Source organism: Chrysemys picta, chromosome 14, assembly GCF_011386835.1.
Source record: "Chrysemys picta bellii isolate R12L10 chromosome 14, ASM1138683v2, whole genome shotgun sequence".
Lineage (NCBI taxonomy): Eukaryota > Metazoa > Chordata > Testudines > Emydidae > Chrysemys > Chrysemys picta.
Window position 1 is genome coordinate 24,408,307 of NC_088804.1, and position 23,413 is coordinate 24,431,719.

The 23,413-nt window shown below is 37.2% G+C and overlaps 1 protein-coding gene across 15 annotated transcripts in view; it reads left to right on the forward strand.

The window, feature by feature from the left end:
* DPY19L3 (dpy-19 like C-mannosyltransferase 3) overlaps window positions 1–23,413 on the forward strand; it is a 64,062-nt gene that overhangs the window by 30,070 nt on the left and 10,579 nt on the right. For 8 of the 15 annotated variants that reach the window (XR_010592575.1, XR_006174933.2, XR_010592571.1 and 5 more), the window contains 13 exons: window positions 1,206–1,296; window positions 2,605–2,726; window positions 3,570–3,715; window positions 5,422–5,545; window positions 6,437–6,571; window positions 10,844–10,975; window positions 12,744–12,845; window positions 14,215–14,288; window positions 14,543–14,701; window positions 15,705–15,827; window positions 16,650–16,761; window positions 17,782–17,838; window positions 21,728–21,810. Coding sequence is in view for 9 of the 15 variants with exons in the window: in XM_005289894.4 (XP_005289951.1) it covers window positions 1,206–1,296; window positions 2,605–2,726; window positions 3,570–3,715; window positions 5,422–5,545; window positions 6,437–6,571; window positions 10,844–10,975; window positions 12,744–12,845; window positions 14,215–14,288; window positions 14,543–14,701; window positions 15,705–15,827; window positions 16,650–16,761; window positions 17,782–17,838; window positions 21,728–21,810 (1,460 nt within the window). In the remaining 6 variants the exon portion in view is untranslated. The remainder of the gene's footprint in view (window positions 1–1,205; window positions 1,297–2,604; window positions 2,727–3,569; window positions 3,716–5,421; window positions 5,546–6,436; window positions 6,572–10,843; window positions 10,976–12,743; window positions 12,846–14,214; window positions 14,289–14,542; window positions 14,702–15,704; window positions 15,828–16,649; window positions 16,762–17,781; window positions 17,839–21,727; window positions 21,811–23,413) is intronic. The other 7 variants (XM_065567153.1, XM_042852190.2, XM_042852189.2 and 4 more) reach the window with 5 other exon arrangements.

Consider the following 23,413-nt stretch of genomic DNA (forward strand, 5'->3'; position numbering starts at 1 on the left):
CCTCTATGTGGTGGGGACTGGAGTAATTAAACCAACAGGAGAGCTCTCTTTCATCAGTTTAGAGCAGCTATATGGAGAGCTTCTAGTGGTTTATTTTTGTCTAGAGTTGACTTCAGCAAAATGTGTTTTTTGCAACAAGATTCTACATTGGGGAAGAGGAAGCCATTTTTGTTTAGTTTTATGTTAGCACTGAACCAACATTGATTCTTTTTCAACATTAGGAGATTAGAGAATCAGCATGACTGTGTAAAGGAAATGCAAGTCTTAGGATGCTACACAATTAACAAGAATGGTACCATAAAAGCTGAGAAAGTAAGGCCATTCAGTTATTTCAGCAATGTGCTTTTATACAGGAAGATGAATTAATAGGATTAGCTTTAGGAATCTTATTAGGATTTCTTCATGTTGAGATTGCCATATGTGGAGTCAAAAATATAGGGATAAACCCTTTCTAGTTTTGTAAACTATACAAAATTAAAAAAAAAAAATTAATTTAGGCACTAAAGGTCACTGTTATTTGTAAGATAAAATGAAAAACTAAATGATTTCACCGCATGATATTTTGTTTTCCATATTTTAATTTGTCAAAATGTGCTCATCCATGGCTCCGAGCATGCGTATAAACCTCATTAAGCGCACAAGACTCATGAACTAATGGAAGGAGGTGAATTCCCAAGTAGAGGTCTCCTATTGAAAATCCTCTTCTGTCTAAACTAAAGCATTGTAAGTTTGAATGCCTCAGGTCTCAGCTGCTGCAGCATCAGCCAAAGAGACAAAAAAAAAAATCAGACCTTTGAGATACTGAGAATTCAAACAAATTTAAGGCTTTATAGATTAAAACTAACACCTTAATTTGGAATGTGAAAACAAATAGGAGGCCAGTGTTGTTTTTAACCTATAAAGTTAAGTATAAAGTGTTGAACAGCTGGCTCCCTGCAAGAAGCCATTTAACAAATGGGCAGCTGCATTCCACACTAGCTGTCTCTTTACCCAAGGACCCATTTTTACAATTCTAACTCTGAGTAATTCTCTCATGTTGACTTTGATGGGTCAAAATGTGAGAAAGGACTGCTCATGTGAATAGGACTTACAGGATCAGGCCCAGAGTTTGCTGAAGCAAGTCATGTTCCACAGTATTGATATGTAAACATAAGCTCTGGTGAATGATTGTATCTTAAGTAGCAGGGCTTCTAACTTATTTGCAGGAAGTAGAACGGGAAATTTCATTCAGGACTGAATGTGGATTGTATTACTCCTATTACAAAGAGATGCTGCAGGCTACATCCATCCAACAAGGTATTTGTAATGTATAAAGTAAATTTTACTTTGCTTTGACAAAATGCTGTTTTTAATAAAGTGAAAATAGAATATAATGTTTATGAAAGGTGCTGTAATAATCATGCTAGACACAAATTTGTTTGATTCATCCACAAAGCAGGAATAGTTTAGATAGTGGAAATATAAGCTTTGGAATGGTACATTGGTTCCTCGGATGTACCACCCAGTGAGAAAGTGAAATCACTCCTAAGCGTGATATTTCCGTACCTGTTTAGTGTTTTGCCTCATTGTTTTACTCAACAGTGGCTAAGTATTTGATATGCTGTAACTGCTTATTACAATAATTAGAATAGTCAATACTATGCTGTGTTGTACACCCCACCACTTTTTTTTCTGTATCCATGGTTTGTGTCATAGGTAGATTGTTTGGTGGAAGGGACTTTTTTTGGCTACATATTTGTACAGTGCCTAGCAAAACGGGGCCCTAATGCCTGGTTGAGACCTCTAGGTGTTCTTGCAAAACCGATAAATAATATCTACTATGATGCCTATTGGGATTATTTGTGATGGTGTCTTGTCTTCAAAACACTGGACTGAGACTCCCAATTAATTTACCTTATGCTACCTAACCACTAGTATGGTTGGTAACAATTTCATCAATGCCAATCTCAGCTGGCTTTAAAGCAGTGACCTAAAAGTGAATGGCTCATGATCCCAGTATTAATGTCCCAAGTGTAGTGCCCCAAACATCATTTATTATTGCAGTGTCCACAGAATCATGAAAATAGGCATAATATTGCATGTTGACATTCTGTATATTTAGTAATGTATTACATTCACTGTATAGCAGTCCAGTAATCGCCATTCTAAGGGTACGTAAACACTAATATTAAAAAAATAATAATAATAAAAAACACCACAGCACCAAGTCTCAGAGCCTGAGTCAATTGACTCTGGGTCTAAAAAGAATAGTGTAGACCTTTGGTCTTGGGCCAGAGCCCTGGGGTCCAGCCCGAGCCTTAAATGTTTACACTGCAATTTTTAGCCCTGCATCCCGAGCCCTGTGAGTCCAAGTCATCTGACCTGGGCCGGCCATGGTCATGCCATGAGTCTTAGGGTATGTCTACACTGCTCTCAAAGTAGGAAAATTAACTTTAATAAAAGTTTTAGATTTTAGTAACTGAACCAGATATTAAAAACATGTTTTGATCCTTGACGTAATGCTTTGCAAAGTCTTCCATAAAAGATCTTAAAATACACTTGTGAACTTTTCACTGTACAGCTGAAAATATATTCTTCTATTTTAATTTCTCTTTTAACATTTAGGTTTACATGGCTTAATATATGACAATAAAACTGAATCTCTGAGGACAATTAACGTACTTGAAAGAATGAATGTTTACCAGGAGGTGTTTCTCAGCATACTGTATAGGATTCTTCCCATTCAGGTAGATATTTAATTATGGCTTTAAATAAATAACTATATATGGAAGCTTCCCAGTGAATGAGAAACCTAATTTTGGTTAATTTTTAAGGATAAATATATTCCTGCAATTGTTTTAAATCTATAAAAATAAAAACTACTTAGTTTTCAATGCAACCACACCTGAATATAATAGGAAAACCAAATTTTAAAGATTTAAAAGTGGTTGGAATTATCCACTTGTGGCTGCCATTATGGACTTGCACCTGCAAAAGGAACAAGACCCTTTATGGTCATTTTAAAGCTTTAAACAGTCTGTGTGTGTACACGTGCACATATGCGCTCAGGGTTATAAGAATCAGGATAGGTCTGGCCAAGTGATGCTGCGGCTGTCTGGTATGCCAGGACCGTGGGGGAACTCTTGTAGCTTGCTTCATTTCACTAGAGGAGCAAATGTAGCCTTCCTACCACATTTTTCTGGCTAGCAGCTCACCTCACCCTTGTGGGTAAAGGGATGTGAAGATCCTTGTAGTTATTGCAGATGAGTTCCCTCCCTGTGAGTGGGCAGAGGATTGAGAGGTGGAGACTTCACAAGAGTGTAAGATGGGACTTTAAACAGGTAGCTTTGAAAGTGTTTGCTTAACAGCCCTTCTTATTATTATGGACTATCAGTAAACTACATTTAGGCACTTAAAATAGATTTTTGAATCACTGGGTCATGAATCTTGTATTTTTGAAAAAATGTATTGGTTTTTATACCATTTTACTTGTCTTTAACATTGATTATTTGTATTGTTATTTTCAAAAGTGTTGAGACATTACCTTTAAATTCACATAAATTTAACTTCAATATTCCTCTATTTTACAGAAGTATTTAGAGCCTGTTTATTTTTATATCTACACTTTGTTTGGACTTCAGGCACTTTATGTCATTGCTCTGTATGTAACCAGTTGGCTTCTTAGTGGAACATGGCTTTCAGGTTTGTTAGCAGCTTTCTGGTATATTACAAACAGGTGAGTGTGAATTAACATGTGACCCTTCTAAAGGGTTAGTTTCTGACACACAAGGTTCAGACATATATTAAACAGTCAATTGCTAGGATTAAATTGGGAGTAAGGGAGAGCATAAAACAGCAGAGAGGCTCTCTCTTTAGATCAGCCAGATATTTAATAATAATATCTAATGTTTGAGATAGTCAAAAGTTTGAGGAAACTCTCTAAAAATATGGCATATCCAAGCTCTTTTGGGACCAGACTGAAATGGGAGTTCCCAAGTGGCTTTTAGCCATCTATGTACTTCCCACATTGTGCAGCCCTTCTGTACCAGCCTCATATCCCCTCAGTGCAAGTCAAAGTACTCTAAGAGGTGCAGTGACTTATGCCAGATGCACCACAGCCCCAAGAGCTTAGGGTGACCAGAACTTATGTCCCAACCACTTCCTTTGTTCCCCTATAGATACACCTCTTGCATTGTGGGTCAGGGAAAAGGTGGCATAGGACCTGCTATGCTGCTATGGCACCTAAGGATTCCCTGAATTGAGGATTCCTTAAGGGATCAGATTAGCTGCTTTGCATTGCCCTACCACCAACTTGAGTGAGGCTGGCTCTTGAACTTTCAGTTGTTTTCTGAAACTTAAGAAAATAAAAGTATAATGTCAGTACTATCAAAGCTGTCCCAAAGGTGTTTAAAATTACTTTCTCCTCTAGAGCACTAAAAACACTAGATAATGATAAGGACTCACTTTGTAACTGATTTGCTTACAGTCAAACTCCTTTACAGTAGTCACAACTGCTGATTAACATTTCAAACCGTGGATAGTAGTTCATGTATTTATTTAAGAGGTCATTTTTTCCCACATATGGAAGACTTGGAATGGACTTGTTTTCTCTCCAACTTTCTAATAAATAGTGTACAGTAGAAGGATGTTACTTATCCAGATAAAATGAGTAGATGGGACCAATTTGGATAATGGGGAGTTTCTGTCCAAAGGGTGTACATCTAGGGGTCATGGAATTACTGTTTGAAGTACTAGGGTCTTGCAGGCAAGAATGGTTCAGATAAACAGGTTGTTATATTTTCCACTTACTTCAGCTACATAAGGAGAAATGGACATGGGATTATTTACATTTGTCTGACATTCTGGAAATGACTGTGCTGGGTGGTTGCCCTTGTCTTTTGATAACAACACTTCCAGTGACAAAATGTTTCAGGAAAGGCAAGAAGTCTCTTGCTGTCCATTCAATGGGATTCAGTCATGCCATTAATACAATGCACTTGAATTATAGTGAGGAAAATGCACTTGAATTACAGTGAGGAAAATGACGGCTATCTATTCAGCTATGCCTCCTGAAAGCCAAACTGAGGAGAAATATATTGCCATTGACCTGAAAAGTACCAACACTTTTCTTTAGATTCCCCTAACTCTGCTCCCCAAGAGGAGGTTTGGCTCCACAGTAACAGCTATCTGAAAACAAGTGGAGTTAAAGATTCAAAAGGAAAAAAGTTTGGTCATGAATGAACTAATCCCTGGATGCTCCTCTTGGAGAGTTTTCAGGGCTGGGGATGTTCAGAGGACTCTCCATTTAGGAGTCTGGTCAGAAACAATTTGCAGGAGCCTAGATATGATTTTCCAAATACACTTTCAATTTTAATTGAAATCTTCTGTGCAGGAGACTGGGTTTTGGTTGCATTTATGAATCTCTGCATTTGTTTTGTGCAGAATAGATACCACAAGAGTAGAATTCACCATTCCATTAAGAGAGAACTGGGCACTGCCATTCTTTGCAGTTCAGATAGCAGCAATCACATACCTATTCAGATCTCATTTACGACCTCTTCATGAAGTAAGTATTTCTAACATATTTGATATAACAAAACTAGTATCTGAAATGTCAGGAGAGTTGCTGAAAACAGAAGTGTGTACTTCAGGTAACTTCCTATAAATCAGAAGGAACGCACTATTATTAAATATAGTGATGGAAATGTACAAGGCACTATACAAATAGATGGTAGAAAGAATTGTTACTCTGAGAAGCTTGCAATTAATTTAAACAAATAATTGAACTATGAAGGGGTGAAAACACTGAAAAAATGCACTCAGGGTTGAAAAAAAATTGCAAAAGAAATCTTTTTTTTTTTTTAAATTTCACTGTTGAAAGGAAAACTGTACAGAGCTCAAGAAGGAGAGTTTTATATATTTGGATGTCATAAGTGTGTCACCCAAAGAGAGGTTAGGAAAAAGGCTTGCAAAGCGCAAAGGTGAAAGTTTTTTTCCCCTACTTTAATTTATTTTACATTTAAAAAAAAATTAAGAGGTAACCCTGAGTTGTAGAAGTAAAAAAAGCATGTACAGGATACAGTTTGTGCAACTGTCAGTTTTAAGTCATTACTTCAGATTTGGTCAAGATACAAAACACAACATACCCCACGTGAGCCTATCAGATAAGTTTTCAAGCTGAGTTGAGACCTAGCCTTTTTTCCAGGTGAAATTACAACTGTAAAATTTGCTACTGCAATTTTGCACCTGCAAAATGAATTGTGTGTGTAAATTGGAGTACTTGAAACCAAATACCAGCTGTCCCCTGCAATCCAAATACTGTAGTTAGACGTTAAGATGTTTCAGTGTCAAACTTTAGAGATGTATTCTTTTAATTTAACCCTTGAGAGAACCCTCCCCTCTCCCCACCACTTATTGATGGAGATATGTAAGTTACAGAAGAACTTTCTCTTTCCAGAAACTGACACTTCTGGCAGTGTTTATATCAACCTTTCTCTTTAGCCTGACTTGGCAATTCAATCAGTTTATGATGCTGATGCAAGCATTAGTATTATTCATATTGGACTGTCTTGACATGCTTCCCACAGCAAAGGTAATCTTATTTCTGGCCATGACCAGACTTTCTTTCTAAGTCTAATACTAATGTAGCTTTGAGAAGTTCCTTTGCAGAGTGTTCAACATTTGAAAGTAGCACATAATATGCAGTGCACTTCTGTGATGTGCTCTTAAATAACCACAATCAGTTATTTAATATATAATACAACTGTGGGATAGAACTGAGTAATTTGAACATACACACTTTTTTTGTTAACTGAATAGGATTTTTCAGCTGGAATGTTTGTCTGGCTTTGTCCCTGTTTACTTGGTGCAACTCTTAAGTTCTGTAATAGTGAAGCCCTGTCCTCAACTAGGTTATGAAAGTGTTTTGGGGATCATTTTCAGACATAATTATAGCCAAACTTGATTATAAAACTATTTGCCACCACATCAATTATAGTTACAAACCAGGGCCCCAATTCTACATTTGATTCCACACATGGTTGCATGCTTGCAACCATGCAGATCTGAAAGCAGGTATGGGAGTTCATGTTCAGAAACTGTGCTAAAACCTTACTAAGCGTGTAGTCTTACCACAGCCTCTGCTAAAATAGTTTGTAAAACAAGGGAAAAACAAAACAAAAAAAACATGCCTAGGCTGGGAATCATAACCAAATGAAATAGTGTCAGCTGCAGTTGTGATCACAAATACTTGTCAAACATAGATTCGATTTTATATATATATAAAATATATACACACACACACACACACTGGCAGCATTAAGTACATGAAAGTGTGAAACTTTTTTGTTTTCCTGCTAAAATGATAATGACTAAGGTCTTGAGACTGTAAAGAATTCTGCTTGTGCTCAGCTTTACACACATGAATGGTCCCATCCCATTGGGCCTACTCTTGTGTAGCCAGTTAAGCACTTGCATAAATCTTTGTAGGATCAGGGCTTTAATTAGGTCTGGTAAAATACAAAAGTAATTGTATAAAGACTTTTAAACTGGATGCAGTATTCTAAAACCTTAATTTGAAGCAATAAGTTATACAACAGTTTAACAACAAAGCATCTCAGTGAATATTTATTGTTTTTAAAAGTTAAGATTCCAGAAAGAAAAATCAAGAATATTTAATTCATACAGATTTGAATCAGGGCCAATTTAAAAAACAAATAAATCTTGCTATGTATTCCAGAGAATTCTGTATGCTCTGCATTTTTTTGTACAGTTTAAAAAAAAATGTTTTAGCATGTTTCTAGCATATACTGTATTTGAATTTACAGTGGTGGAAAGTAACTCCCAGTTTATATCTAAGTATGTTTTGTTGAGAATATGCATCCTTAATAAATTCATGGGTCTGAATTTATCAATAAAAATCACTTGTCAAATATGTGATTTATAAGATTTACTTACTGTCACTCCCATGAATTTGGATGATCAATTAAAATAATTCAGATAATAATAAATGTTTCTCTCAGATTATTTTTAGTTCCCAATGTAATGGTATACTAATTGTAACGCTTAAATAACTTCATATATTGAATAAGAAATGGGCAGTGCTAATGGGTTCTAGCACTAATATAATTTTTTCCCTACTTTAAATCAAGAGAAACAAACATTGTTTTTACATTTTAAAACCTTTTAAAACAAAACACTTCAGAGCAAAGACTAGGTTAAATTATAGTAACTAATTTTAAAAAGTATTACAAGTGTAATCCCTGTAGGCCACGAGGCTATCTGAAACCGATAATTCTCATAACTAACAAGTTTGAACGATCTAAGGAAAATCCTAAAACTATCATTCTGATTTCAGTTCAGCAGTGCTGGGGATGTGATCAACCATCAGAGAAGTTTATATTCCTGTAGTTGGTCAGCAGAAACTGAAAATGAAGTTTCTTTTTAAGTAAATGCTGTATGTATGTTTGCATACCTATTGGCCAAGGTTTCCCCCTTACTTCAATAGGAGCTGCTGCACAGCATTTTTGAAAATCAGGTCATGTCATTATGTGCAAAGATAAGAACTTAGGCTCCTAACATCAGGGATCCATTTTTAAATAACTTGATGGGAAGTTTTTTTTTTGCTTGAGAGATTTTCTGTTTACATACTAAATTACAAAATCTTCTATTTGAATTGGTGTGATTTGCAGGCTGTATTAACTTGTATGATATTGCATTATTTGTCATGCAATGATTTATTGATCTATAGAAACCATAAATTGGGCACAATTCTTTTGAGTTACATCCATGCAACCTTTCTGAAGTCACTTGGGGACAGAACGAGGTCCAATATCTTATAATTTTTGTATAGTTGTATGTTGTTTAATATTCATATTAATGTAGCTACCGAACAAAACAGTCTCAGGTCCTCATTGCACTAGATGCTATAAAGTTCCTTCAAAGGTGCTTATCTATTAAAGATATACAGTAGGGTTCTCCTTCAGCTTTTGAGCCACCATCAGAGCCCCAAAAAATTGGGAACAGAAAATCTTACATGGGAAATCTTGAAGATTCTGATTCTATAAGCACCTGCTGTCATGCTGAATCTGTCAGATAAACTGTGTGGAGAGGATAACTATTTGGCTAGGTAAAATCATAAAACTGTCTGAATGTGGTCTTGACAACCTTACATCATAGTTTGAAAGACAGCTATAGTCACTGCACCATAAATCAAGAGGAGGAACAGAATGGACCAGATTGCTGTTTCAGCAACAAGCAAGACAAATTATACCCTTGAGACATTCAAGTTTACCATAGAACAGAAGCCATCACTATGGTGCTGAACTGAATTGACAAAAAGGTTATTGTAAGGAGAATAAAAACGAATTCACTATCAGCTGAATGATTGTTTAGCTAGGAAAAAGACATTTTCCTTGAGTTCACTATCAAAAGCGTACCAGTTCTGTTGAGATGATCTCAACATGTGTTCTAAGTATTGCTACATTAAATGTAAGATGATCCAATAGACAATGCTTTAAGAATAGGTAATGTATAGATTTATGGCTAGTATTCCTGTGTAAATTGAATAATACTTCACTGTCAGACAGTCTAAGTCAAGAAGATGGTGACTTGAATTTTAAAGTAATTGTATTCATTTATGCTTAAAATCAAAAGGGTTGAAAGACTAAAACTATTCATAATCTGCTTTATAAATATCCCAAAACTTCACAAAAGGTCTCTTATGTATATCTGCAGACATAAGCTCAGGGTAGCCAGGGTACCTCAGCAGCTACCACAAAGTTTGGCAGTTCATTTCATCCTAAAGAATTAAAAGATATTTTAAAGTGTCTTTGCCACAGAATATTGTTGCATATTGACTTAAAATTGGATCTTATCTATTTGGTATTGATTTAGGGCAGTGGTTCCCAAACTTGTTCCGCCGCTTGTGCAGGGAAAGCCCCTGGCGGGCCGGGCTGGTTTGTTTACCTGCTGCGTCCGCAGGTTCGGCCAATCGCGGCTCCCGGTGGCTGTGGTTCGCTGCTCCGGGCCAATGGGAGCTTCTGTAAGTGGCTGTCAGTACATCCCTCAGCCCGCACGGGCTACTCCCATTGGCCTGGAGCAGCGAACCACGGCCACCTGGAGTTGCGATCGGCCGAACCTGTGGACGCGGCAGGTAAACAAACCAGCCCAGCCTGCCAGGGGCTTTCCTTGCACAAGCGGCGGAACAAGTTTGGGAACCACTGCCTTAAATCAATACCAAATAGATAAGATCCAATTTTAAGTTAGGGAACCACTGATTTAGGCCAATGCTGGAATCCAGCATTGAACTCTGGATCTACCATATGCAAAGTACTAATTAAAAGAAGCACACAGTATCATACATCAGCAAAATCAATTTTTTTTTAACATGAATATCCAGTTGAGCATCCTTATCTATTGCAGTTTCATAAGAAGCTCAAGAAAATTTAGTTGCTTTGTGTACAACTGTCATTTGCTGGCAATGATAATCCTGTAAGAAGCACAAAAATATTTGTGATCCCAAATGCTGGCACAGAAAGATACTTCCCCAAGATGCTTAAACCATTTTATGTGATTAACTTTTTCCTAGTTGTAACGTTCATATGCTTAGGTCACTGTGGCATCAAACATTCATAGCAAAAGCATGAAATACTATTAACCTAATTATTGATTCTTGTGTGTGAATATTATACAAAGATAGGATAGTACCAATGAATGCGATGTTCTGAAACTCACAATACCACATTTATCACTAGAAGTGATTGACATAAGTGAAAGAGACCAACAGTAAAAATACTCACTTTTGTTCAGGGAAAAGCAAATTTTTAAAAAATATTTTGGCATGCATAACATCTCTTTGTTGCAGGTTACATGGCTCTACATTATACAATTAACAGGCATACTACTGGTCTGTGTTCTACAGTTCTTTAATTCCATGATTCTTGGATCCCTACTTATAAGTTTTAATGTATCAGTCTTGCTAGCAAGAACAGTTCAGGTACGTGCTCAAAACCTTTTTTGTTTTGTAATAGTAAACAAGCAGTATGACAAATTTAAAAGTAGTTCAGTTTTTAGAGAAATCTGTCTCCTTCCTCAACACTCTTAGTCTGGCTATACCAAAAGAAGGACAGGAGACATTTGACATGGGTTTAATCAGGCTGCAACTTTATTATTAGATGTCTGGGACTACTGGGCAAATAAAAGGGTACAGTGCAGGTAACCCCATGTTTAGTCTGAAATTACCCATGGGGCTTTTACCTTCTCCCCCTCTTTTTTCATCCAAGTCCCCCCAGCTAATCCATTGCCAGGACCTTACCATCCACCATCCCTCGTAGGAGAGTTAAGGTGGGCTATAAGAATGGGGACTCCTCTGATTGGTATAGCATGGAGTCAATACCCCAACCACCCCCTGTTCGTTCCTTTAACAAATACCTCTTTATAAGTCTTTTTCCAAGCCATTTATCCAGTCACTGTATACCTTTCCTATGGAGTATCTGCACTGGACATTGCCACAGGCACCAGCAATTAGTTTGGCTGCCTCCTCCTCAAACCCCATCGGGTTTATTGCCCCTCTTTTATGTCGGCCAAAACAAATGGGCTCCAAAGCTTTACAGGAGAACCCCATCCTCCCTGAATAATTTGGTGCCCCAGGATGCCCAAGCTGCCCCTTTTAAACCCTGCATTCCTAGGGGATGAGTCAGTGACCACGCTGACCCTTTTGCAGCAGTTTTCATCCCCTTCCCCCCAAAGCCATAAAACACAGTACCTTTCATTCCACCAGCCAGCCAAATAGCCCCCTGCTTAAAGGCGCAGGGCAGTCATTTTCAGCAGGCTATCACCGTTGGTTAGAAGATTTCCAACAGAGTAAAGGCTCAGTGATTACTCTTACTGATAATTAATGGGTACATCTAAAATGTTACAATTTGGGAGGTATCAGCAATATCACAATTCTGTACTTGCTATTAACATTTACAACTATGCAAACGGAGACCCTGATCTTGCAAAGGTACATGTGTGAACAGACCTTTACACGCATAGCATCCCATTGATTTCAGTAGGACTCAGATGGGATCCTTAACTCCAAGCCGTCAGAATCCTTTGTAGGAAGGAGCCCTAAGTCAAACCAGTTGTCTAATTAGATGTTTAATTAGTTGTCCTCTAGTTGTCTAATTAGATGTCGTCTAATTAGACAATATCTGTTCCCATCCCAAACTGCCTGTGAGTGGGACAAGAAGCATTGTTAAATCTGGAGCTTTAAACTGGGAGATCATCCAGAAGGCCATGTAGTCTAGCTGATACTCATGCTGAATTAAGAGCATGCTCTTCGTCCCATTGGCACATTGAGAACGTACTGATGTCCACAGCAACCTAGAGAACACACATGGTGTTTGAGGTCCGAATCAGTCTAGACCTCTGAGGAAGTGCTGAGGTTGGGAAACTAGATAGGCACAAAGAGGCCACCTCAGAGAGGATCCTGAGAATCTACTTGGCCATCCATAGAGCTCAGCCAGGCCACTGAGGTTACAGGAGCTCTGTGCTGTGAGTACACCTTTAGTCCCTCTCCTCCTGTGTAGAAATTTACACAATTCTACATATGTGGCTGAAGTTAATTGCTTGCTTGTGTTAGGCTAATGCAATATTAGTTTTTGATCATATTTAAACAAACAAATAATTTGAAGCAGCTTATTTAATCTCTTGTTCCAGATGTATAAAATTCTAAATCTTTTGTTTTAAAAGACTAAAATACTAATCCGTTTAATTTCTAGAAAAACATGAAAATGGGATGCTTGCTAAATAGACTTGGGAAACTTTTCTTCCATGTACTTATGGTGTTATGTTTGACACTTCTAGTTAATAACTTTATTAAGGTAGGTAAATATGAAGTTTTCTACATATGTAAAGTTAGGAATTTGATAAATATACATGGTGTAAGCAACTTTGAGTAGTAAATCATGAGATTTCACTTCATTTAAAACAGTAGATTTTAGGAGCTGAAGAGAGTTTCTGATCCTTTTTGTCCAAGAATCTTTTTAACCTCTCTTTTCTGGAACCCTCTGATCACAAGTTGACCCCATTTCTGCAATAACTTATGCATGCACATAAATGTATAACTTTATCAGTACTTCCATGGGAAGAATATGGCCAATATTGCTTTATAGTACCACAAGACACTTTTCATCCATTTCTGTTAGACTCAAATCCATTAAAAAAAGTTGAAGTGCAGTTCCACTCCACAAAGTTACTATATAAAAAGACAGCTTCTTACTCATATCTGCTCTCTGTACACAGAGACAAATCTATACATTTTAAAAGTAAGGGGGAAAAAAACCCCACCCTTATTGTCACATTATCTTCCTGCTAGCACTGTGCAACTAAGGGAATGTGACCTGGATTCTAGTCCTTATGTATCAACAATTTGCTTTTACAATAGATCAAAACCTAGCAGCTGCCTTCAGAGCTGGGCGACCAGAGAGAGAGTGGTGGCTGCTGACTGAGGGCCCAGCTCTGCAGGCCGAAGCAGAGAAGGGTGGCAATACTATACCAGGTCATCCTTACTTCTGCACTGCTGCTGGCAGTGGCTCTGCCTTCAGAGCTGGGTTCCCGGACAGCAGACCGTGCTCTCCAGCTGCCCAGCTCTGAAGGCAGTGCCACCGCCAGCAGCAGCACAGTAGTAAGGGTAGCAGTACCACAGCCCTCCCTACAATAACCTTGCGACCCCTCCCCCCAACAACTCCTTTTTGGGTCAGGATTCCTACAAATTACAACACCGTGAAATTCCAATTTTAAATAGCTGAAATCATGAAATTTACTATTTTTAAAATCCTATGCACGTGAAATTGACCAAAATGGACCATGAATTTGGTAGGGCCCTATTTATGGTAGGGAATGATAAAAGTAAATGATGATAAACCTACTTGAAGGCATAATTTGTCCTTTATTATTAGTGAAGATTCTTGAGAACAAAAAGAACCCAAGTTGACTCTCAAGACTCTTAGTTAGAAAAGTAACTGGGAACACACGATATAAAAAGTATAGAAAAAACAAACATTAAACTTCAGTGCCATTTTTGCATTATTATAGCAGAACTGCACTTTAAGGCTACAGCTGAACAATTGTGAATTGTTTCACAATTTCAATGTCAAAATAATTTTTTTAATATACGAAGTGTTGAAGAGATGAGAAGATGTATTCTAATTTCTAGCAGAAAAATGTAACTTTATTTTTTTCCTCCAATAGAAAATTCTTAATCTTGAGTCAGATGAACATATATTTAAATTCCTGAAAGCAAAATTTGGATTTGGAGCAACAAGGTAGGATATCAGTTCATCTGAAAATTTCAGTTTTACTTCATTATATCAGCTCATTTTCAAAATTACATCTTCAGGTCAACATTTATTTCAGATCTTGGTTGCAAATAATAAGTGCAAGATATGAACAAGAGGTAGAAATCTTCACCTATATGCATAGTTTTATGATTGCCTGAATACAATAAGGAAACTGTGAACCTTTCATGTAACCACCAGTTATGAAATCTATAGTATGACCATTTTTATTCTTTCTTTAGAGATTTCGATGCTAACCTGTACCTCTGTGAAGAAGCATTTGGTCTGCTGCCATTTAATACTTTTGCAAGACTCTCAGATACATTACTTTTTTATGCCTACCTATTTGTTCTCTTGCTTATGGCAATAGCAGCTGCTGTTGTTGCCTATCAGAATCTCAGGTACTGTACATTTCAAAACTAGATTTTCCTGAAGTTTTCTTCAGTAGGCTAAATAACAGACGTAGGTGAACACTTTACCATAAGTACTGAACTGACAGTGAAGAGAGAGGTTGTAAAAATAAGACAAAGTAAATCACTTCATATCTGAAGTTCAAATGTAAAGTGAGTAATAAGATTTAGCTATAATCAGTCTTTATAGAGCCCCAAACTATTTTACAGACTATTTAAAAAAAAGTTATTTATTACCTACTACAAAATATAGTGTCTCTAATTCATTCCAGTCCCTCTCTGCAAAGAAGCTAGAGAATTACCAGTTGCCTGCACTTGAGGATCACCCCAGCATGGGGAAGTCCCCAGTTGATTTAGCCTGGTCTATGTCAATTCACCATGTCCCTGGCACAGGAATTAGAGAGACATGGCTTGAGCATTACTGCGTTCCAGCATGTTCCAGTTTGTGACCTGCCCCACTGCTATTCCAATCTATTCCAGGGCCAGTGTAGAACTGGCCCAAGAATCAGGGAGCTGCAGTCAGCTCCTTTGCAGTGCTGTCACACTTGGCTACAGCTGAGATTCTGGGGCATAAATTTTGTCCCCCACCAAATAACCCAACTAAATGGTAACTTTTGTATTGGCAATCACTAAATTTTTCATGTGAATTTGTTTTAGTATTTATAATACACTATAATGCAAATCATGGAAATAACTGCACTAACATTTATTTATTTAAAAAGTTTATTTAGACCCATAACCAGCACCCCAGAGATTAAAATAGAAAACCTGACATTTTATTATGGAGGTGCTATTACTGTAATCATTATTATCTGCAAGTGAAATATTTAAACACCATTTTAAGAATGAAAAGTTAATTAGTACGAACATCAGGTGCTTTAATCTCTATGGCATCAAGAGGTTAAAATAATTTTAAACTGCATGCAAATGTGCAATTTTAAAATAATGTATTGCTAAGTCTAGCACAGCACTGATTTTTTGTTTGTTCATTCAGTGGTTCAGCTAATGTCCAATCCACGGATAAAATGGAAATTTGCACAATAGTCCTGAAGCCTGGAGCTGCCTACAACTTAATGCACACAGTTCTGTTTGGATGCCTGGCTTTAAGCACAATGAGGTATTTTAACAATTTAATTGTCTCTGCAAGCTGGTGAATATTTAATATCTAACACTAGTAGTCATAACCCCAAACGTTATGCCGACCCCTGGTATAGTCAGTGCATCAATAACCTTATGCAACGTTCTGCCTTCCCCATCTTACTGCCTGCTTCCTGGTGCAATTAACCCTTCCCAGCAGGATCTTCCCAAAACAGTCAGATCACAGAGAAAACACACAATTTTGGAGCAAAAGTATTTAATCTCAAGCTTTTGTGACAAGTTGCCAAATTTAATCTTTTAGTCAGTTACTTCTGCTATGATGCCAATCCTCAGTGTCCTGAGAGCACAAGAAAGTTGTGTTTGAAGTTTCTCTGGAGTTACTGACTAGACATCAAAATACTTTTCATGGTTGAACATAGGCTTGGCAAATTCAGTTTTTATATTTGTATGATTTCAACTGATATTGATTTGTAAGTATTTTTTTCTGTTATCTATTTAAATTTTCAAATTTGCATGAAATTTTGTGGGGGTGAGACAATTTAATAGCAGCAGAGATTCAAAAAAAGTTAAAGCTTTATAACCATTAAACACACATTGTCAACATCACATGTCAAAAATATACAGAGTAAGCTAAACTAAAAAAGTTCAAGGATCATTTTTCTTACTTCACTTATATGTAAATTTATTATCATTGATTAAAATATTTCATTGGTTTGTGAGTATGTTGTAAAATAGACTTTTACCAACATTTACCTTTAAAAAAAGTCTTTCAAGCCCTCTTGTACTGTAGTACAATTCACTGTAGCCCCATATGATCAATGAAAACTTGCTTATCTTCCAGAATGAAGTACCTTTGGACATCCCATATGTGTGTATTTGCTTCTTTTGGTTTGTGCAGTACTGAAGTTTGGGGATTTGTCCTGAAATCCGTTCGTCTCTACACACCACAGAGGGTTAGAGCTATATTTCTTATGACAGTATTTGAAATTCTGTATGTTCCCATAATTAGACAAATGAAGCTTCAGCTTTTTAAAGGTAGATATGAAATAAATGTTTTTAGGCCTCTCACATACAGTATATGGAAACATTTTAAAAACAACAGTTAATACTTCTAAAATGTGTATTCAGATAAATGATTAATTTTAAACTTAAACTAGTATTTTCCTGGGGTTTCATAATTTAAGCAATGCCATTTTAATGCACTAGGTGGCAATATAGAAGAAGCTGTGAGGCTAGTAACACCTTGACTAAATAAAAATCAAGGAATTTTTTAGAATTAATCAGCAGTTTGAATTACTTACAATCAGACTTACAATTTGTTTATTATACTGTACAGTAGATTATTTTGCACTTCATAGGAAATTAAAGTGCATAAATTTAAAGTAACATTTTTGTGGTGGTTTGTAATCCTTCTATAAAGAATGATTTTTATAACTATTGGTCTTTAGCTCAGAACAAATAGGCCCAGATCTTGAAATGCGATCTGCACGGGCAGATGCTTATGGCTGTGCGGATTCCATTGTATAGTCCAGTGGTCGGCAATGTTTGGCACGCGGCTCGCCAGGGTAAGCACCCTAGCGGGCCGGGCCAGTTTATTTACCTGCTGACGTGGCAGGTTCGGCCGATCGCGGCCCCCACTGGCCGCAGTTTGCCGTCCCGGGCCAATGGGGGCGGCGGGAAGCCGCGGCCAGCACATCCCTCACCCGCGCCGCTTCCCGCCGCCCCCATTGGCCCGGGACGGCGAACTGCGGCCAGTGGGGGCCGCCATTGGCCAAACCTGCCGCGTCAGCAGGTAAATAAACTGGCCCGGGCTGCTAGGGTGCTTACCCTGGGGAGCCGCGTGCCAAACGTTGCCGACCCCTGGTATAGTCAGTGCATCAATCATAAAGGAAAAATAAATATTCATTTAGATCAAAACACTTTAAACCGTGCCATAAAAACTAATCATCGTTTGTTTTGAATTTTTGTCCTAGCTATGTGTCATTAGGTATTTGGTACCAATAATCACATTGCTGTACCTTTCCTATAAGGTAAGAAATGTTTTCCTCTTAATATTTTGGTATTTTTTCCCCTCCGGGGTAAAAAAAATTCATTTTTGTTTTGAATAAATTCCTGATTGTACATAAAAGAAGTTGGAGATCCATGTATCGGATGTAAAAACATATCCCTGTTTTTCATACTGCCTCAAAATTGTACGTTTGAAAATAAATACTGGGTGAGAGGTTTTAACTAATAGAATGAGATTTAAGGCTGAATTTTAAGAAAATGATGTAATTGCATGTGTAAAAAATATTGATTGCCTGTTTAAATTGCATATGCATTTATTCAAATGAACAGTCGCACCTAACTGATCACTTGCATCCTAAGATACTACAAGTGCATGTGCAATTGTGGTAGTTACGTGTGCAAATTATCAGTTAGGAATTATTTTCATTCCTATATTCTGAAAATGTAAGCTTATATCTGTTCAAATTTTAAGTACTTATAGGTAAGTTGCAGTTAAGATACAGATTGTTAACTGGTGTAATGATCCATTTTAGGAGCAGAAATGATTATCTTCTGCTCTACTGCTGTACTTCATTTTATGCAATCTTTGAAGAAAATCTACAGAACTATTAAACCAGTCTAAGATTTGTGTTATCATCAACCCTGTCTCAGGAGCAAACGATAACAAGGTTCAAGCTTTTATATGTAAATACATGAAACAATGTGTTTATACAACACCAAGATAAAATAAGTTCCATAATAATAGCATATATGAAGTAGACTATTAGTCTGATCAGACTGTCAGATCACTGAGATTTAGATCATTAAATTAATGGAACACTGACAACTGGGCAGGCCATTCTTTTAATCTATATTTATAGAAACAAAAACAAAAAAATATTCAGGAGCTCCTTTGATGCAGAAATTATTTCTGCTATACCCAATGGGAGACAAGTTGTTTCCCTTGAAATCATTAGCTTCAAAGAAACTCAAGGTGAAGCTCATTATCGGAGCTAAAAAAAAAAAAAAAAAATCTTCTTCATAATAACCAAGGAACTGCCACCTAGCAATAGAGAAAATTCTGAAGCTCTGTTAAGTCTCCTTGTGAATTTTATTAATTTATTTTAAAAGCAAAATGTAAATACAGTTCAGAAGCAAAATGGAAAGTCAAACTATTAACTTAATCTAGACTACTGTGTCCCACTATCTCATGGTTCTTTTTCCCATTTCGGCAGATGTTTGTTTTTGTTTTTTTGCACATTTTTAGGGGTGCTGTTTTTTTTCCTTCCACTATGCCAGTTTAGGAAATGTAGCACCTCTCCACATCCCAGAGAATGGATGGGATGTATCCATTTCTATGCATGCTAGAGGTGGCAAGTCCCTTTTCTGTAGAATGCTGTCTCGGATAACACATCAACTTGATGAGATTCAATCCGACTCATCACAAGCAGAGATCTTTGAAGCCAATATCCATTTCTGAAGTGTCATTAAAGCATATCCAATCCAAAGTCCACTGAAGTGAAAGGGAGACTCCTTTGACTTTTATGGGCTGTGGATCAGGCCCAGAGATGTGTTCAAACTACCTGAAGAGCCCGGTATCCAAATAGCGCAGGTATTAAGGAAAAGCAGGCTAATTCATAGAGTTTAAGAGCTTAAACCTGCAAAGTACTGAATGTTCCATGTGAGTGAACAGATTTAGCTCCTCTCAAAATGCTCGGCATCTTTCAGGAGCAGGCCCTTAAGTAAGAACTTCCTGAAAAGAAGATTGAGTCCTAGCTAGCAGAGAATTCAAACAATTTAAAAAACACTTTGAAAATGACAATTCCCCAAAATTCTGACTATTATTACTCACTCTTCAGGGCCAAAAACTTTTCAACAAATAGATTAAAATGCTGTCAGTGAACCAATCCTCAGAGTATGGCCAGAGAAAGTGATTAACCTCTCTACTGAGAGAGATCCAGAATCTTTTCCTTCCATGACAAAGGAATGGTTTATGTATATCGCCAATCCCAACCTTTGCAAGAAAGCTGAAGGTGTAAATTGATTCTGCTTTGCACCTAATAAATTATTCTTTTCACACACCACATATGTGCACAGACTGCATAAACATCTTCCATATTTATTACATGTAAAAATAAAGTTTAACTGGCCATCATATCTGGTTCTTGTGAAGTAGTTGCAAGCAAACCCATTTAGCATAGCCCCCTGAGGTTACACTTATAAGAGGAAATGTGCATTAGCCCCCTCCCCTAAACCAGCAATTTTATGGGATTATTAACCTAATCCTGAATAAGCTAATGAAAGCTTCTTTTAAGACATGTGGTTGCTACAATCCCAAATACTTTCCCCAAAAGATTATTTATTCAGCTACAGCTGTGGCTGCAACACTAGCCAGCTTTTAGATTAGTTATACAGTGTGTCTTGAGACCTACAAGACATCTACATTTCTAGTCACATGAATTTTCTACATTAGTGTACTGCAGACTACAATTTACACATAAAACTAAGTGCTGGAGGATTTCCATGCGTAATGCAGATATACAGCCACTAATGTTGATTGCGCTTATAGTTCCATTCCATATTTGTCCAGCATGTTATTGCTTCAGCATTGAGGTTTAAAGGTTTGTGGGGTTTTTTTTTTTTAAATCAAAAATTTTAGTCATTATCCAGGTTGTTTAAGGTCTTTATATGCATTCTTTACAATTTAAACATAGAAGATTATCTATCAAATTGTATTTGTATGAGTCAGTTATTCCTAAACAAATTGTTAGTACTTGCTAAGGCCACAAAGCTGATTAAGTCCAGAATTCCCATTATGCCATGAAATCCTGACTGTGTTTTAATAAATCTAAATCTTGATAAATTTAGTTGGTTAGGGTACAGATATCTTTATTGTAGTCCATTATGCCTACATCTTGACAGGCATCTTTAACAATGTAGTCTGTAAGATTGAGGTTCCATAGAAACATGAGGAAAGGACAATCTTATTTTTAGTTATGATTTCCAGCCTAATATCCCTAAGGATGATATTTAACATCTTGGTTGCTTTCATCCTTAGGCGAACAGAAACAGTATGAAAAACTTTAGCAGTTCTTGCCTTTCCATTACCCAATGAAGCCAAAATGTAGATGCTTAAATTTATTCACCTAAATAAGTGGGCCTGATATTTTTAGAGGTGTCAAGCACTGACATCACTAACCAAGACCAACAGGAACTGCCAGTGCTCGGCACTTTTATTAAACTGGCCTCTTAATTGTCTAATTTTAGGCCCTCAGATTTGAGCATTTTTGTTTAATCATTTTATAGAAAAAAGTCTGCAAGTTTCTGAAATTTACTAGTAGACCAAAGTGGGGGGAAAACTTCCAAATTTAAGGGACTCTGGGAGGACACACCCTGACAGCAGTCCCTCTCTTTTAAACTGAGTGTTATCCAATGTATCTTCTCCGATCTCAACTGCAGTAGTATCAGACTAGAAGAGAGGCAGTCAACACAGTAGATTTAGGGCTTTGTAAATCATAACAAATAACTTAGACCAGCAGGCACCCAGTACAGATTCCAAAGCACTCTCACAATATCGGCTACAGAAACAGACTGCCACATTCACCACTAGCTTCAGTTTCCAAATATATTTAAGGTGTAGTCTAATTTCTAGGTGACAAAACCGTGGAATGGTCTAGTTAAGTTAAAAAGCCACCTTGATTATTCTGCTCTTTTTTGATCTAGCATCATCTGGGGACCTCAACAGGCCCCAGATTGCCAATGATATGAGGGCCATCAGAGGGGCAGATATACTAAAGCCTTTTAGCTTATAGATAAGGGAGAAAAGATCAATACTTCAAACCAGCCATTTATACTGAGTAATTGAGCTCTGTTCCAGTATCTAGAACCCGGTTTGTTCATTTTGTCTTCAGGTTGTTTTGTTTGTAATTCTAGTTCTGTCCAGGAATGATGGATGAGCTGTCAGAGCTGAGAGAATTCTATGATCCAGACACAGTGGAGCTGATGAACTGGATTAAGTAAGAGTATTTTTATTTATGTTAAATGCTATTTATAATAATCCAGTATTCTTATATATAGTGCTCTCCTGTTCCATTTGCCACAGGTCATCAGTGAACTATAGTGACCTGAGGGGATGATTAAAGGGGAGTGGGATATCTAGGGACTAGACCATCAGTGACTGTGGAAAACAGATAGTTGCAACTCTTGCCAGCCTGCTGTGCCCTGGTACAGCAGTTTACCACTGTTTGGCAACAAGGTTTCTGGAAACAAGTTGTCTCCATTAGGCCCTGTGGGTGGATAAGCACAGATCATTCCCTTGGCTGAAAAGGGGAGAGAATCTTCAGTTTGGAGAGGGTGATGATCAAAAAAATATATTGAAATCAATGAATCTCCTCGGATGCACTTCTGCTTCCTTTGGTCTTTATTTTTTTTAGATAGCATTAAAAAGTGAGGGGCATTCACTTGTGAAAATCTGTTTTCACAGAGTATGCATGTGCTAGTCTCTTGCCCTTACTTTAAAATAACTCAATCTATGTATATATTTGTAGTGGCTTCCCGGCAGAGGGGCATGGTGGTTTTGGTGCAAACAGTGGACTGAATGCTGTATTCAAAACTCACAGCCAAATTAAACCTGCACAGCTGCATTGAAGTTAGGCTTTAGCCCACCGTCTGCTTTGCTTGAGGTGTGCAAAATGTTTGTAGTGAATCCTGAACCTACTCAGAGTGGAGGTGTATCATGGTTTACCAGAGCCCTGGTGTTGGTCATCCCTGGAAATTGCATTTATTTGGAATTCTGACATAGCCATTTGCTATTTTATTTTTAAAGCAGAGTTGTGTTTTTGAGAAAATATTTTGAAAGTAAAACCTGAACTTGCTGTTTTGTAGCCTTTAAATATTTTGAACACCCTAGTATAGCACTGCATTATATTTTTACTTCCAAGTTTGCTGTTTAATATCCCACATTTGAATAACTGAAGTTATTAGGGTTGCCAATTTTGGTTGGACGTATTCTTGGAGGTTTCATCACATGACCATCTTCAATTCAAGATTAATCTTTAATTCCTGGAGACTCTAGGACAATGCTGGAGGGTTGGCAACCCTAGAAGTTATATTTGTGCAATGTATTGTGATGAAACTAGTCACTCAGCAGTTTAACAGCAACTAATATTTTTCACTCCTAGCAATAATCTTATGAACCATAATGCTGTATTTTCCTACTCTGCAACCTGTGAGAATCAATGCAATTATTCACAAGTAAATAGGTTACTAATTTTAGAATGGTATTCTGAAAGCAGGCCCATTTTGTCTCTATCATTTAGAATCTTTGTAGCCACATTGACACCACCTCATGACTAATTTTTATCAGCCAGTACCATTTAATGCCACTTGTTTATTAAGAGATGGTAAATATTTGATAGCTCAGGTCTCTTGAGTCCCATATACAGAGTTTGATATAGATTTATACACAAAATATACATGTGGCTTTGGTCCCAACCATGAACTGGATTTCACTTGATGCAGTGAGAATAATTTCTCACATCTTCCCTCTGCTGAAAATGCTAAAATTTTCATTTTAATGTATGACAGTTAGAGCAAGTTTTTTTTCTTTAGGATTTAATG